General features: G+C 27.9%; 2 protein-coding genes across 2 annotated transcripts; one reads left to right on the forward strand and one right to left on the reverse strand.

Annotated features, from left to right (window-relative positions):
* Nucleotides 1-1,988: 1,988 nt before the first annotated feature.
* On the reverse strand, nucleotides 1,989-2,736 carry LOC114190648 (uncharacterized). The gene has a single exon (XM_028079609.2). The coding sequence runs from the start codon at nucleotides 2,550-2,552 to the stop codon at nucleotides 2,238-2,240; it is 315 nt and encodes a 104-aa protein (XP_027935410.1). The 5' UTR covers nucleotides 2,553-2,736; the 3' UTR covers nucleotides 1,989-2,237.
* A 6,658-nt stretch (nucleotides 2,737-9,394) lies between these two features.
* LOC114192811 (protein HOTHEAD-like) lies at nucleotides 9,395-11,968 on the forward strand. Its single transcript, XM_028082632.2, has 5 exons — nucleotides 9,395-9,685; nucleotides 9,821-10,465; nucleotides 10,609-11,006; nucleotides 11,094-11,644; nucleotides 11,735-11,968. The coding sequence occupies exons 1-5, from the start codon at nucleotides 9,472-9,474 to the stop codon at nucleotides 11,799-11,801; spliced, it is 1,875 nt and encodes a 624-aa protein (XP_027938433.1). The 5' UTR covers nucleotides 9,395-9,471; the 3' UTR covers nucleotides 11,802-11,968.
* Nucleotides 11,969-15,174: the final 3,206 nt, after the last annotated feature.

The following is a 15,174-nucleotide window of genomic DNA, read 5'->3' on the forward strand; positions in this document are numbered from 1 at the left end:
ATTTTTCCTTGTATTGTCTCTTTTCACAGATGAAACAACCTTTTTTATTTGGGGGATACAACCATTTCAAATCGCCCTTAAAATGGGGCAAGGGGTAATCTTTAATTTAAGGAATAACTTATATCTTCTAAACAAATATCATTTGCTCTCTCTACACTAACTTCGAAACGTAATTAACAAACAACAAAGATATATTAAAGCGATTATGTGAAGTTTGTAAACTCTATACCTAAAAGTTAGATGAAAAATAATCATTTTTTCCCCATCAACACATGCTATGCTTTAGAGGAATGAGTTTGACAACTAAATATCTTACACTTCCCCTCTATAAAATTATTCTTCTCTTTCTCTATAAAATTATATAAAAATATTTGCCTACGTTTAACTAATTTCGCTATCAAATTTCAAGTGTCTATTTAACTATTGAATTTGCACTTCTTTCTCCTCCCACCCAAAAAAAAAAAAAAAAAACTAAATCGCACTAACATTTCCTTTATTTTTGAAGTCATAATCTTACCTTCTTATATTTTTAATTAAATATCACTCAGACTCCATGTAATTTTTAAATATACACCAATCTAAGTTATATTTACACTCATTATTTTTAACAAGTAGTTATAACTCATCTTCCTTATTTTACTACTAAAAACATTAATATATTTTTTTGTCAAATTTCTTTATTTATTAAATAGTCAAACTTTCTTCTTAATTTCATATTTTTATATTTAAATTTTAGTCAGTATAATATTTTTAAATAAAATACAAAAACGAGTATCACTTTATTAAAATATAAAAAAATATATTTATTAAAAATATAACCGGAATGAATATCTATCTAAAAATTAAGGAATGTATGTATGACATTTTACCGAAAAAGAAAATAAGAAAATGAATGTCAAATTTGAAATTAAAGAAAATATGAATATTATTTAAACTAGCATGAAGGGAACTGTAATTTCCCGTTTATTAAAGATATTATTGGAAGAGAAGTAATTGGTGCTTTCTTTTGATATTTTAAAATAATAAACAATTATGGATGAAAATGTAATGAGTAGAAATTAAAAAAAAAAAATTGCTCATCCGTATCCAACTCAAGAATTGTCACAACTCGTTCGTGTAAACTACCATTTCAATTTATAAAACGAGAAATATATATATATATATATATATATATATATATATATATATATATATATATATATATATATATATATATATATATATACGCTTTAGAATTGGATCAAAGGTTGGGATAATTTTACTCGGAATTTTTAAGTTCAGATTTTATTTTCATTCTAATTCGTTCACAAGCTATTTACATTATTTTTAGATACAAAATATGCAAATAAACCATATATACACATACACACACACACACATATATATATATATATATATATATATATATATATATATATATATATATATATATATATATATATTCATAGTTTAATTATTCGTCAATGGATAAAAAACGCAGTATAATTAAACTCAAAGAAACGGTGTTTTCCGCTTTGATATTTTTCATAATGGAAAGTGATGATACGAGAGTATATCTTAAAAAGAAAGAGTTTTTTTTTTTTCAATCAAAGTTTTTTGTAAACGAAAGGTATTTTTTTCTATTTATAAATAATAAAATGTTTCAAAAGAAATAAATTAACTCAAAAGATGAGTAAATCCATCGTATTTTATCATTGTATAATATGAGTCTAACTTGATTCACTTAACATATAATTCTAAGAATAGATTATTGTAATAAATAAATCAGTCAACTTGAGTTTCAAAATAATTAATTTGACTTAGCACAAATTCAACCTAAATAAAGCTATCCAACAATACTTGTATCCTTATTTATTTTATTTTCTTCTATCAGCAAAGTACTTGTATCGTTATAAAAAGTTTATTTTTAAGTCACACCTGACCAGGTCGCCACCACAGATAAAATTAACCCAAAACCTCAAACAAAAAAGTAAGAAACTAAGCTACCATTAACTATGAATATATATTTTTTCTCCTTCCTCTTTCTTGAGTAAATATCTATACAATGAAGAAGACCCGGAGCCTTTGAACCAGAAGATATAAAGAGGTTTTGACAGGTTTTTATACTGAAAAAAAAGAAAAAATCTAAGATCTGAGAAAAAAAGAAGGCTTTTCGAAATGAATTGCAGAATAATCCGTGTCTAAAATACCTTGTTGCAATGTAATAAGGAGGCACCACCTCTTGAATAGTTAGTTTCTCAGGATTGACGGGTAGAGATGATTTGGATGACAAGGCCAGGGTAAACATCATCCGGGTCATGGATATGCGGGTTCCGCTCCACGATAAACGGGTCATTACACTTGTCGCTGATTGTGTGCAGGGTCTCTCCTTCTCCCACAACGTAGATTTCATCACACGGTCCTTCACGGAGGTTGTTCCCTTTTACAGCCTCACCTTCTCCTGCCACTGCGCTTTCCCTTACAGACCCCAACAGAATCATGCCCAACAGCATCATGGCACAGTACCAGGACGCTGAATCTGCAATGTTTTTTGTGGCGGCAGATGAACCCATCTTATGCTATGTTGTGTATGAAAAGAGATGAAATATGAATCGGAATAAAGAAGCTTTGACTATATATAGGTACATAACAGTGTTGTTATGTAATGTAACGTGTATTGGTTGGGTAGTATCATGATGACGCCTAAGTAGTATCGGTATCTTTGCCGTTTGGCTTCGGGGAAGTTGGGTTCAACGACATGGGTTTTGGCGTGTAGGGATTGAGTTAAGTTCTGTTTTTTGTTATCACTCAAGTAGTCATCATGGTGTCGTAAAGCTTTGGTCTTAATCGGGTTTAGTTCAAATTTGTGGAGTGGATGAGGAGGTATTAATGGTCTTTTGGGTGAAAAAAATAAAAACATCATGGCAAGAGATTTTTATTTTTTTTATTTTTTGTTGACTCAGCTTCATTTTACACATACATTTAATAAACAATTAACCCCGTTTTTCATTTCTATAGTATTGATTTTTTAATCTCTCTTTTTTTACATAATCTACCATATTACACTAAGCCTCCTCTGTTTTGTAAATTGTTTGTATTTTATATAAAATTGTTGTATAAATACAAATTTAATGCACCATTAGTATTTGTTACGAGCAGGCAAACTCGTGGACTCTTTTTTTTGTTGCCACCTGTAAGATTCGTTGATTTCATCTCCTCCTAATAACGTAGTGGGTGCCTAGAGTGGTTGAACGAGAACACGATAATAAATAACTTTTTTTTTGTCCTTGCTTGTAAAAATACTTAATTTTCTTCTTTTATCTCGACACTTATTCTTATTTTTTAATTATTTCCAATCCATACAAGCTAAAATTACTTTTCCAAATGCATGCATTAAATGAGGAATATAGTTTATGGGTTTGTGAAATAACGATATATAAATTAATGTTTAGTCTATAAACAATAACATATAGGTGGCTAATTAGTTTCGGAAAATAGTTTGAAAAGGCTAATAATAATAATAGTAATAATAATTTTTTCGTAGCCATCAGCGGTCAATGAAGAATATTCTGGTCTTTAAATCATCGCTGTGAAGTCTTTGGATAGTATTAAGGTATGATTAAGACAAATTTAGGTCGCTTTGAATGGGTCATTGGAGAAAACGTCATAGCTGTAGTAGAAAAAATAAAATTCTCAACCCAAACAATGGGAAATAACCATTATTGCATTTCATTTGAATGGGAAATAACCTCATTTACATCGTTTTGCACTCACTCAGATACACTCCTTAAAACAATGAAAACAAAATATAAGCATAGCCAACTTTCTGTGAAATTATGTCCAGGATATTTTACAGTTTTGATATAACTGGGTGATGCAATCGCATTGCTTACGGTTCAAAAGTTTAAACAAATTTTAATTTGATGTATACAAAATATTTTGTACGGCGGAGATAGTCGCAGTTGAAATTTCAACGGCAGAGATCATCTGAGGGAGACGACTTGCGCCTGTGTCGTGAGGGGGTTGGCGGACTTGGTCTAGAGTGGGACAGTTTGACAAAGTCATTTTTTTTTCTAATTTCACGTGTTAGATTTTAACTTAAAATTTATTGAGATTAAGTGATGTTGGAACTATTATTAAAATTTAAATTCTAAACTCTGTTTGATATCATATTAATGAAGCATGATGAATGGTTTGAAATTGATGAAGCAGTGGGTGGGAGAGTTGAGTAACAAGGAAATGTAAGGGTAGGTTAGACGTCACACTTTGATCTTCGTAGGTGCTACCAAATTAGATAAATTCAAATGCTGTTCAGTTAAATAATTATATTTTACAATTTTAAATGGAATTGGTCACTACTTTTACTCTCTTCAGATTTGGTGTTTCGCTAATTATTCAGTTTTAATGCTATGCAATACTTATCTTTATGTTATAGACCTAAAAACATCAATATGCAATATTACAATTTATAAACTATTTTCTTTAAAAAAAAAAACAAGTTAACTTCTTGTCTATTATTTGTTTCCTTCTTTCACTGGTTTAACCGTTTCTTATTTTTATTTTTTTATATCTGTGTTTTAAATCTTATTTTTAACTTTGTAAGAGAATATTGAAGAATAATATTTAATATTTAATAACTATACAATCATATCTATATTTGTTTGAAAAACAACAAAAATAACAAACCAAAAACAAAACCCACGTTAGTTTTCTTTCCTGAATAAATAAGAACAATAAAAACCAAGATAAGAGAGAAATCACAAAACATCAAAACATCAAAGCAATGTAAAAAATATCAATATGAAAAATAACTCATGGAACCTATAACTTTATCCAGTAAAAAAATTTATTAATGACAATTAATAGGAATATTACAAGTTTTTTTTTTTTTAGTTTCGAAGGATATAAAAAAAATTCTTTACTAATAAGTAGATAACAATACTAAAAAACTCCAACGAGTATCTAATTAAAGAATAGAGGGAACCTATCTTTTTTATAGATATTTCGAGGGAGTATCACTAAAAAAATACAATACAAATGAAACATAAATCCAATTCATATTAAAGTATCGATATCACTTCCAACCTAAAATCTTATATTGAATTTATAGATATTCATCCTTATGTGATGCGTAACTTTTTCATTTTTACTTAACTTTAGAGTTTAAACTCACACTTGAATACACAAATACATTTATTTTTTTTTCTTCAGTATCTCTTAAGGCCGTGTTTGCTTCCAATGATGAATTTGCGTGAATGGATATTAGAAAATGGAGAAATGAAATTGAAGGAATTTTAAGATAAAATTTATGAAAGTTTATGAATTATTTGATGGATGTGATGAACAAAGAAAATAATTTAATAAATAAAACTATTAGATTACAATTTTACCCCAATGATTAAAATTAATATAAAATAAAATGTAAGTGTTATTATTATTACCAATATTGCTATAATTATAATAATAATAATAATAATTATTAATGTAATTGTTATTATTACTAATATAATTACTCTTATTATTATTAGTAATTATCCATAAAGTTTAAAAATAATAATAATAATAATAATAATAATTAGTTTTTCAATAGTTTTAGTTCCACAATTAATATCAACGTTAATGATATGTTATTATCATTAATATTATTCTTAATATAATTTATATTATTATTATTATTTAAAAGTTATGAGTAAAAATTATAAAAGATTATAATTATGTGATCTTGGCCACCTAATCTCTTCATCCACGAGGAGATGAGAATTTTAGGGTCTCTATACATCCTCTTAAATCAGTTTAAATTATTTGAAGCAAACACCTGTATTAATTACCCTTAAATCCATCATCACATATTATACATGTTTTTTTCACACAAGAGACTATCAGAGCTACCATCTTTATCTCATACGAATTTGATACAAAGGATAACATAATTTTAAATCACATACCAGAATTATCAGAATGATAATTCGTAAAAAATTAAATTTTTTAATGAAGTTAACTTAATCCAATAAATTAATGATTCACCTTAATGTAGAAAATAGTAAATAACTAACTCTTTATATACCAGAGTAATTAATTTTAAAATATTATAATTACTAGATACAATGTTCAATTACGCGTAGTTAAATATACTATATATACATATATATATATATATATATATATATATATATATATATATATATATATATATATATATATATATATATATGAGATATACAACAATTGAAAAACTAATATTCATCTCATACAAAATAATATACAATGAAATCTTATTATCTATTAATAAAAACATATACGTGTGTTCACATTTTTATAATAATAAAAAATAATAAAATTATAATAATAATAATAATAACAAATATAAATAATTTTTATAATTTGATAATAAATAGTTTATTTATTTATTTTGTATATGCTTTTTTATTTAATTTAAAAAAGTGATTAAATTTAAAAGAAGAATGGTGAATTTTTCCTAAAAAAACACTTAAAGGATAAAATTAAAATAAAAAATGGACACACTTTTTGTCTCTTTATATAATAATAATTAATAAATAATATAGATCACTTTCAGTGTCATTCGAATAATGAAAACCATATGTATATATATTTACGTCATTCAACAAGTTTCTTTTATGTATTTATGTACAAAATGTAAAGTAAACGTTAAATATATGATTATACAAAACTGTTATAGGCACACATTCTATTCAAATAAATACTTAGTGTTGGTCATACATCTAAACATGACATGTTTACCTATACTTGGAATTTATTCGTTCCTAAGTATGATACATAAAATGTGTAGTGCTTTGATAGTCCAAGTTGATCAAAAGAAAACATCCTATACAATCCAATTATCACAGAGCACATGCATATCACAACTTTTAATTCTCTTTCAACCAAACTCACAAATCAATTTATTGTTTAATTGAAATTAGTATTCACACATCAATTTATTCAAACATACAATTGTGTTATTAGTTTTCCTTACTTAAATTAAAAAATCTCTTACTTTAATGTTGTTGTTCCTAACAATTCACAAAATATTTTAATTACACAAAGAAAATATTAATTAAAAATTTGAATACATCTTCGTGATCATAAATAAACAAATATTCATCTTGAATCACACAACTGTATATTAAATTAACTTAAAAAAAAGAACAAAAAAAATTACTGTGTTTTTAACATTGATTGATTGGATGTATAAAACTATACAAGAATCATTTATATGATATTTGATTTCGTGGGATAAAAAAAATTAAAATTTAGAATAATGGAAAAAAGAGATTTTTAGAAAAGAGTTACAAAGATATAATATTTTTTGATAAAATAAAACTCGATTAAGAAAAAATATATTTATAATTTGATTGTTATTTAATAAATGAGAAATGATATTTTGGCAAAATTTTTTACAATGACAAACAACTATTTTTGATAAAAAAAACTCTAAAACTTTATTATTTTATTCTCTTAATTTTCATAAAAATAAAAAAACTAAACTCTATTTAGTAACTTTATCAATAAAAATGTCTGTCTAAAAAATATTTTCCTTAATAAATAAGCAAATGTCATCTTTATAACCTTTACTCCTCTTAACCTAATTTATAGATCTTTACATATACAATTAATTCTCGAGAGAGTTTTTTATTTTAAATAATGTGTGATTTCTTCAAAATAAATTATACATTTATATTAATTTTTTTTAATAAAATACAGAACAGTTATTAAGTATTAAACGAGTATTTAATTATTGCGGTAATGGAACAAACCAATAAATATATATTTACTTGTTCTATACTTTTGGGTTATCCGCTGTAGCAAGATTGGTTGGTCTCCTAAGGGGTTCAAAACCCATGGGAGATTCCTGGCTGCGGACTTTCTTTTAAGATATTTTATGAATTTCAATGGAATTTTAAGCTCATTTTATTACTTATTTTAATATAAATTAAAGTTTTATTCATTTTTTTATAAAGTATGTAGATTTTTGTTTAATTTTGTTTTTGAGAAAGGCATACTGTTTTTAAAACTTTAGATAACACTAAAAGTAGTACATTTATTAGAAGGATTAAGAAAAAAAAAAATATTCGTTGTATAAACTTTCAAGAATTATTATTCAATTTTAAAAAAATATATATTATTAACAAAACCTTAAAACTCACGCTAAAGAAAATGAAATGCATGAAAAAAATTATATTATCAATAGTTAACAATATAGTTTAATGTAGATTTTAAAAATCTTTGTTTTGAAAATCAATCCGGTCCGCTTATCTAACCGGTTAATCTATGAACCCACAAAGTAACTGGTTTTAAGAAGGTAAAAAATCAGTATGAAGAAAAACCAATAAAACCGATAAAAAATATGTTTGATTAAAAAATATTTAATAATACATTATTTTACCTTTTTCTTAAAAGAAGTAAAAAAAAGAAACTACCTAAAATGTTTGTTATTTTCTTTTTATGCTACATGTGAAATTATTATTAATAACAAATATCGACAAATATTATTAAAATCTTAATATAAGTATGATTAATATATTTTATTTTAATTTTTATATTTACTTTAAATGTCAATACCTAATTTTTTATTTTTCTCCAAAAATATATTAAGATTTTTATACATTTCTTATTTTAATTTTTTAACATCAGATGATAATGATATTATATATATATTTTATATTATTTAATTATTATAATAATTCAAGTGATACTAGTCCAATCACCATTAGAATACTGTTGAACTATTAAGCTATTGATTTGACGAATTCACTTTTAAAAATATTGATTAAAAGATATATAGGATTGTGCAAAACTTGAAAAATAATTTACTCATGAGGGCATGTTGTTGATATTAATGTGTTAAAAACTTTCAGTAAAAAGACACATCTAACCATGACAGAAAAGTATAAAAACTCAACAAAGAAGATACTGCATTATACGATATCAAAGAAAATAAATGTTAGATTAGATTATTGCTGTAAATGTTGTTTGAATGCAAAAACTGAAAAAAATTATAGTAAACTTACATTATTGTTACAAAGAACACATCTAAGACTAACCCACATAAAAAATTAAAATAGTGCATTTCAATATACTCCAGTCAAACAATATTCAAATAATTTACTTGTGCATTTCACAAGGAGTCATCTCTAGATAAAATCTAAGGTTTATTAGTTGACTCGTGGATCTTACCATTACAGTGTAAAATAACAATATAGGATTCTTTAAAAGAAAAATGTAGGTTAACTTAATTTACAAGAAAGGTTGTTTCAGTTTGGATATCTGAAATACTTTCGTTTGTCGTGTTTTTACCCTCTCTAATCTTGAGAGTTGTATAAGGTTTTCTTTATGATTGTGATACAACAATGAATATTTTGGTTAACCACAAATGATAATTTTGACGTATAGTTTATAGGGCAATTTAAAAGATCCAATCGATGTCCCTGTCACGCTTCATGCATTTTCAAGAACACTTGATCTTTGTATGGAATGAGACAAACTTTGAATGTTGTTGAACAGACAAGAGCAAAGGGTAGTGCATGTAGTGGTGACTTTAAATTTCTGGTTATTATAAGAAGGGTTTCAACTCTTTGGAACAGATCTTCCAAGTTCCTGACAACAATGGGTTCGATGTTGGATAAATTTATGTGGGCACTTCTTGTTGAGTGCATATTCCTGTCTGGTTTATCTCATTCTGGACAAGGTAAATGCTTTGTTGTGAACTACGACTTTTCCTTTTCAAATTTTTTTGTGAGTCCCATATTGTTGCATTCGTAGAGTCTGTTTGGAACTTTTTTCACCTCATGCATTTGTTTTTGTTTCTCATGTGTCCATGCAGCTTCGAAGTACGCATTTGTAAGAGAAGCAACATCTGCTCCACCATTTTTGTCTTATGACTACATTGTGATTGGTGGAGGAACAAGTGGGTGTCCCCTTGCAGCAACTCTCTCACAGGGTGCAAGAGTTCTAGTCCTGGAAAGAGGAGGTTCTCCTTACACAAACCCAGAGCGAATCAACCTAAAGAACTTTGTCCATTCCCTGGCTGACATAAGCCCTTCATCGTTTTCCCAACCGTTCATATCCACAGATGGGGTACTCAATGCGAGGGCTCGTGTTCTGGGTGGTGGCTCTGTCTTGAACGCAGGGTTCTATTCAAGGGCTAGCTCTGACTTCATAAGGATTTCTGGTTGGAATGAATCTTTGGCTGAGGAATCTTATAAATGGGTCGAAAGAAAGGTGGTTTTTGAGCCCCCTATGCTGCAGTGGCAGTCAGCAGTGAGGGATGGGTTGGTGGAAGTAGGTGTGTTGCCTTATAATAACTTTACTTATGATCACTTAAATGGGACTAAGATTGGAGGGACAATTTTTGATAAGAAGGGTAACAGGCACACTGCAGCTGATTTGTTAGACTATGCTGATCCCAACAAAATTTCTGTTTATCTCCATGCCACAGTGCAGAAGATACTATTCAGATATAACACAGGTAAGGAGAAGAAAATAACATAAAATTATTAGTTTTGTAAGGTGGATTGGTTCTGTGATGAAATTTAACAAACTTGGCTTCCTTGTTTTCCTTATTGTATAGTAAGAGTGATGGCAATGCGTTTGAGCATTCTTTTTTTACAGGAAAAAGAAGACCAGAAGCTTATGGAGTAATGTTCGTAGATGCATTGGGAGAGATGCATAGAGCATACTTAAACAGAAAAGGAAAGAATGAGATAATTTTATCAGCTGGAGCAATTGGGAGCCCACAGTTGCTGATGCTGAGTGGGATTGGTCCTGCTAAACATCTGCAGGGTCATGGAATCACGGTGGTTTTGGATCGGCAATGGGTGGGTCAAGAGATGGCAGATAATCCAATGAACGTTCTAGTGGTTCCTTCCCCTTTGCCTGTAGAAATCTCTCTGGTCCAAACAGTGGGGATCACAAAGTCTGGTAGCTTCATCGAAACAGGCAGTGGATTAAGTTTGGGACATTCTTGGTCTGAAAGACTGCAAAAGATTTTTGAATTTGTGTCGAACCAGGTCAGTGTCCCATATGCTGCTTGCTTTTTGAACTTGAATGTTTACTAATAAGAATGCTTTTGTTCTGAAATTTGTTGTTGTTTGAAGTCGGGTCAGCCTTCGACGATTTCCTCAGAAAACAAGCAGAGGGTTTCGGACTTTGTTAGATTTTTAACGGGTTCAACTCTGAAAGGAGGAATCATCATTGAAAAGATCACGGGACCACGATCCACAGGTCATTTGGAGCTGATAACCACAAATCCCAATGATAATCCATCAGTTACCTTTAACTATTTCAAGGATCCAGAGGACTTGAGAATCTGTGTTGAAGGCATGAAAACCATCATTGATGTGATAAACTCAAAAGCGTTATCAAAGTTCCGGTACCCCAACTTGCCGGTCCATGCTCTGATGGAGTTGATGTTGCTGATACCAATGAACTTGAGGCCAAAGCATGCTAATGCTGCTCATTCTTTACAGCAGTATTGCAGAGACACTGTGCTAACAATTTGGCATTACCATGGAGGGTGTCTCACTGGTAAAGTAGTTGATCATGATTATAAGGTTATTGGGGTCGAAGCTCTCAGGGTAATTGATGGATCCACCTTTTATCGCACACCTGGGACTAATCCTCAAGCCACTGTCATGATGCTTGGAAGGTAAACAATTATTGGAATACTTGTGATTTGATATTGATAATAATAATAATAACAATGATTTAGTAACTTATTTTTGTCAATTTGATACAGGTACATGGGAGAAAAAATTATAAACAAAAGAATCTTCGGTGGACAGAAAAGTGAAGGGATCAATTGAGTGCATATTTTCTGCTGTTTCTTATCAGTGTGCTGTGTAGTATTTGGGTTGTCACTTAGATCTCTTTCTCTTTTCTTCAGAATGCTGTATCTGTTTATAGGACAACATTTGCACCTGTTATTTTTTTTCTATTATAATATTGTTATCTCAGTAATATAATTGCAATTTGATACAAAAAATTGGAGAGAAATTGTTTAATCCCTTTTAAAGTTAGAGCATGATGACATACTGAATTAATATTCCCACACAGTCCACTAAATAAACAAAATTAATATAATTAAATAACTTCTGTTTCTTTTTTCTCTTTAAGATTGGTTCACCTTGTCTTATTAATGACTTTGGATGGAGTCTAAAACCAAAAACTAAATTCACAGTCATAGCATAAATGAAGTCAGAATTGCAAGATTTATGATACCAAAAAATATCTTCAAAAAATTCTCTGTCTTTATGGTCCAAGTAAAGATGACCATTATCTTAATTTCAAAGGACACATGTAACACTTAAAATGGTGGCTGGACTAATAAACATTAGAAAACAAGTTGTTGCATTCACAACATAGTTTAAGTAAGAGAAAGAGACATTAGCATATGCTCTGCAACATGTGGTACCCCAACCCCATGGCACCTTCATGAAATGGAAGAAGCATCTAACTTTCACCTACTTTCCCCATTTTTACTAAAAAGCAGGTGAGATAGAGAAAGAGGATGACCTGTTTCTCATGAAGGGAAATCACCCTCAAATTCCTTGAAGAATATTCACAGCATAAGCCTTAAGCATATGCTTTTGATTATTAGTTTATTCCATGTCCTGGGATTATAAATTGCTATGTTCATGGAACGTTGTTGTGCAACAGCAGTGAATAAGCAAATCAGTCATAGGGCTTCTCTTTGTTGGCAGGAAATGACATGATCATCTCATGAAATATCTTGCCAAAGGAGAGTTGCCCTGTTGCTGCTTTAGCTTAACATGTAATCTTCTACGCTATTCGGTGCATATCATCATTCACTCCATTGAAGAGACCACTGAACCAGTATGCAAGGATCACACAAGTGACTTCGTCTTCTTCTTCTTCTTCTTTAGTTCCACAAGTTTTTATTTTTTTAAGGAAACATAATGTAACAACATAGTTCGATATAGTTGATGGATACATATGTTTCCTTTATTGTTCACTTGTAGAACACTTAAGGTAGAGAAAAACTTACTGAGATTATATGGTCTCATAATAACTCCAAGATGTTCTTCTTTGATTAACATATGATTTTGCAATTCAAGAATGCTTTCACTTTCTCTTGTATCTATCTCAGATGTCAATTATAGTACATCATGCATAAATTAAAGGATTAACTAATTAATTAATTAATTAACCATATAAATCAAAATCCTAAAATAAGAAAGAAACTGAAAGTATCCCTAAAAACTCCAATGACAAAAGAATGTATAAACCAAATCGCCAAATACATCAATCCAAATAGCACTTTTCTTTGATTAAACATGTAAAACTCGAAAACATGCTCATTAATATCAAATCTTAGTAATTACTTTAATGAATGTTTAAAGCGAACATGATAATAATTCCAATAAATATAATTTAATCTTTTAATTTAATTTTTAACGATAATGGGTTAATCTACTCCTATATTAAAGAACACAACACATGAATAAAAAATGAAAGTTGATTTTTTGACACCATAAAAGCTATTTGACAACTGTCAGAGATAAAATAGTGAATAAAAAAGTAATAATTTTTATATTTATATAATAATAAAATAATAAAAAAATTATATTATAACAACTAAATTTTGACAATTTTATTTTATAACCTTTTATCATTTTTTAAGTGAATTTTTCATTTTTTTATATTTTAAATCCATTTAAACTATGTCAAGTTGTAAAAAAAAATTTATCAAAAAATAATAATTGGAAGGATATATTTCTTTTAATGTCAAAGTAATGTGGTCCATAAAAAATAACGAAAACAATCTAAACTTACACTCAAACCTTATTCACATAAAAAGTAAGAACATAACTAATGAGAACTAAGAAAAATAGAAGTTGCAGACTTGATGAGGTTGGAAACATTGAAAGCAAACACAAACATAAAAGTAAGAAGAAGGCTTATTCCAAGAACCTTGATGTCTTTATCAATAAACCTTTTGGACCGTCCAAATCAGGAATCTGCTATGATTTGTGTTCTTGCTCTGTCAAGTTGTGAAGGGTTGCTAGAAATGCTGAATTAACATTACACTTTGGTTAAACATAATTAGTATACGGTAATGTAATATAATATGAAGTATAAATTAAATATAATCACAATATATTATCGTCACTCCAACTATTGTATAACATTTCTATAACTCTTTTCTTCTTTTTCTATTTCAACATTTATCTTATTTTACAATTTTTTTTATTCTTGTCTTTCAAAGTCTATTCTTATTGTAAGATATGTTGTGAAAAAAGTATTGGTAAAATAGCGTTATACTATCACTAATTTGATTCTTTTTACTAGCAATATATATTTTTATGATGAAAAAAATGAGGGTTTTTTTTTTTTACTTAAAATAGTCTATTTTTATAACAATGTTATTGATGCAGAATATTTTCTAATTTTATAAATGATTAATTTTATCATAAAATTGGATTGGATTAATTGAATTTTACACTGATTTTTTATCAAATTATTTGAATTTCACTGATTGCATTTGAGTAGTCAAACACGTCCATCCAAATTATATATATATATATATATATATATATATATATATATATATATATATATATATTTCTAAACTGTTCCAGTATTGCTATGTTAGTATCCTCTAAAATATATGGACATATATTAAGCCTTTAATAATTTCGTAAAGTTATAAGACATTTATATGCACATGCTGCTCAAAGTAAATTATCTCACAACAGATAATGTTAAAGTAGTACAAAAATTCATTCATTATTTTTTTAAAGCCATTAGTTAAAAAAAAAAAATTATTATAATTATAATTGTTTACACATATAAAATGTTGATGAATAAATTTATCATAATTGGTGCTACTGTACATGCAACTATTTTATGATTAGAGATTATGATTCGATTAACAATTTATTAGATAATATATTTAGAAATGTGATAAATCACATTTTAATTAGGAATTAGATTTTGACATTTTTTATTTGTATATTTATATTTTAAAATTTTCATAATTTTAGTTTTTATATTATAAATGTAGATTTTCACATTTTTGGTTTATATCTTTAAAATATACCATGAGTACATGAGGACATTGCAATATATGTCATACAATTTCAGCCAGTTTATTCAACAAACACAAAACATCCACGAGGTTTAGCACATCCTACATATAATAAGTAAAAATTTAAC

The sequence above is a fragment of the Vigna unguiculata genome, chromosome 7, assembly GCF_037176805.1.
Source record: "Vigna unguiculata cultivar grain cowpea cultivar isolate G323 ecotype 2 chromosome 7, ASM3717680v1, whole genome shotgun sequence".
NCBI lineage: Eukaryota > Viridiplantae > Streptophyta > Magnoliopsida > Fabales > Fabaceae > Vigna > Vigna unguiculata.

Coding starts and splice junctions, on each gene's coding strand:
- LOC114192811 (XM_028082632.2), top strand. CDS start 9,472: ATGAGACAAACTTTGAATGTTGTTGAACAGACAAGAGCAAAGGGTAGT. Junction 10,466..10,608: donor ACTATTCAGATATAACACAG/GTAAGGAGAAGA, acceptor CTTTTTTTACAG/GAAAAAGAAGACCAGAAGCT. Junction 11,007..11,093: donor TTGAATTTGTGTCGAACCAG/GTCAGTGTCCCA, acceptor TGTTGTTTGAAG/TCGGGTCAGCCTTCGACGAT.
- LOC114190648 (XM_028079609.2), bottom strand. CDS start 2,552: ATGGGTTCATCTGCCGCCACAAAAAACATTGCAGATTCAGCGTCCTGG.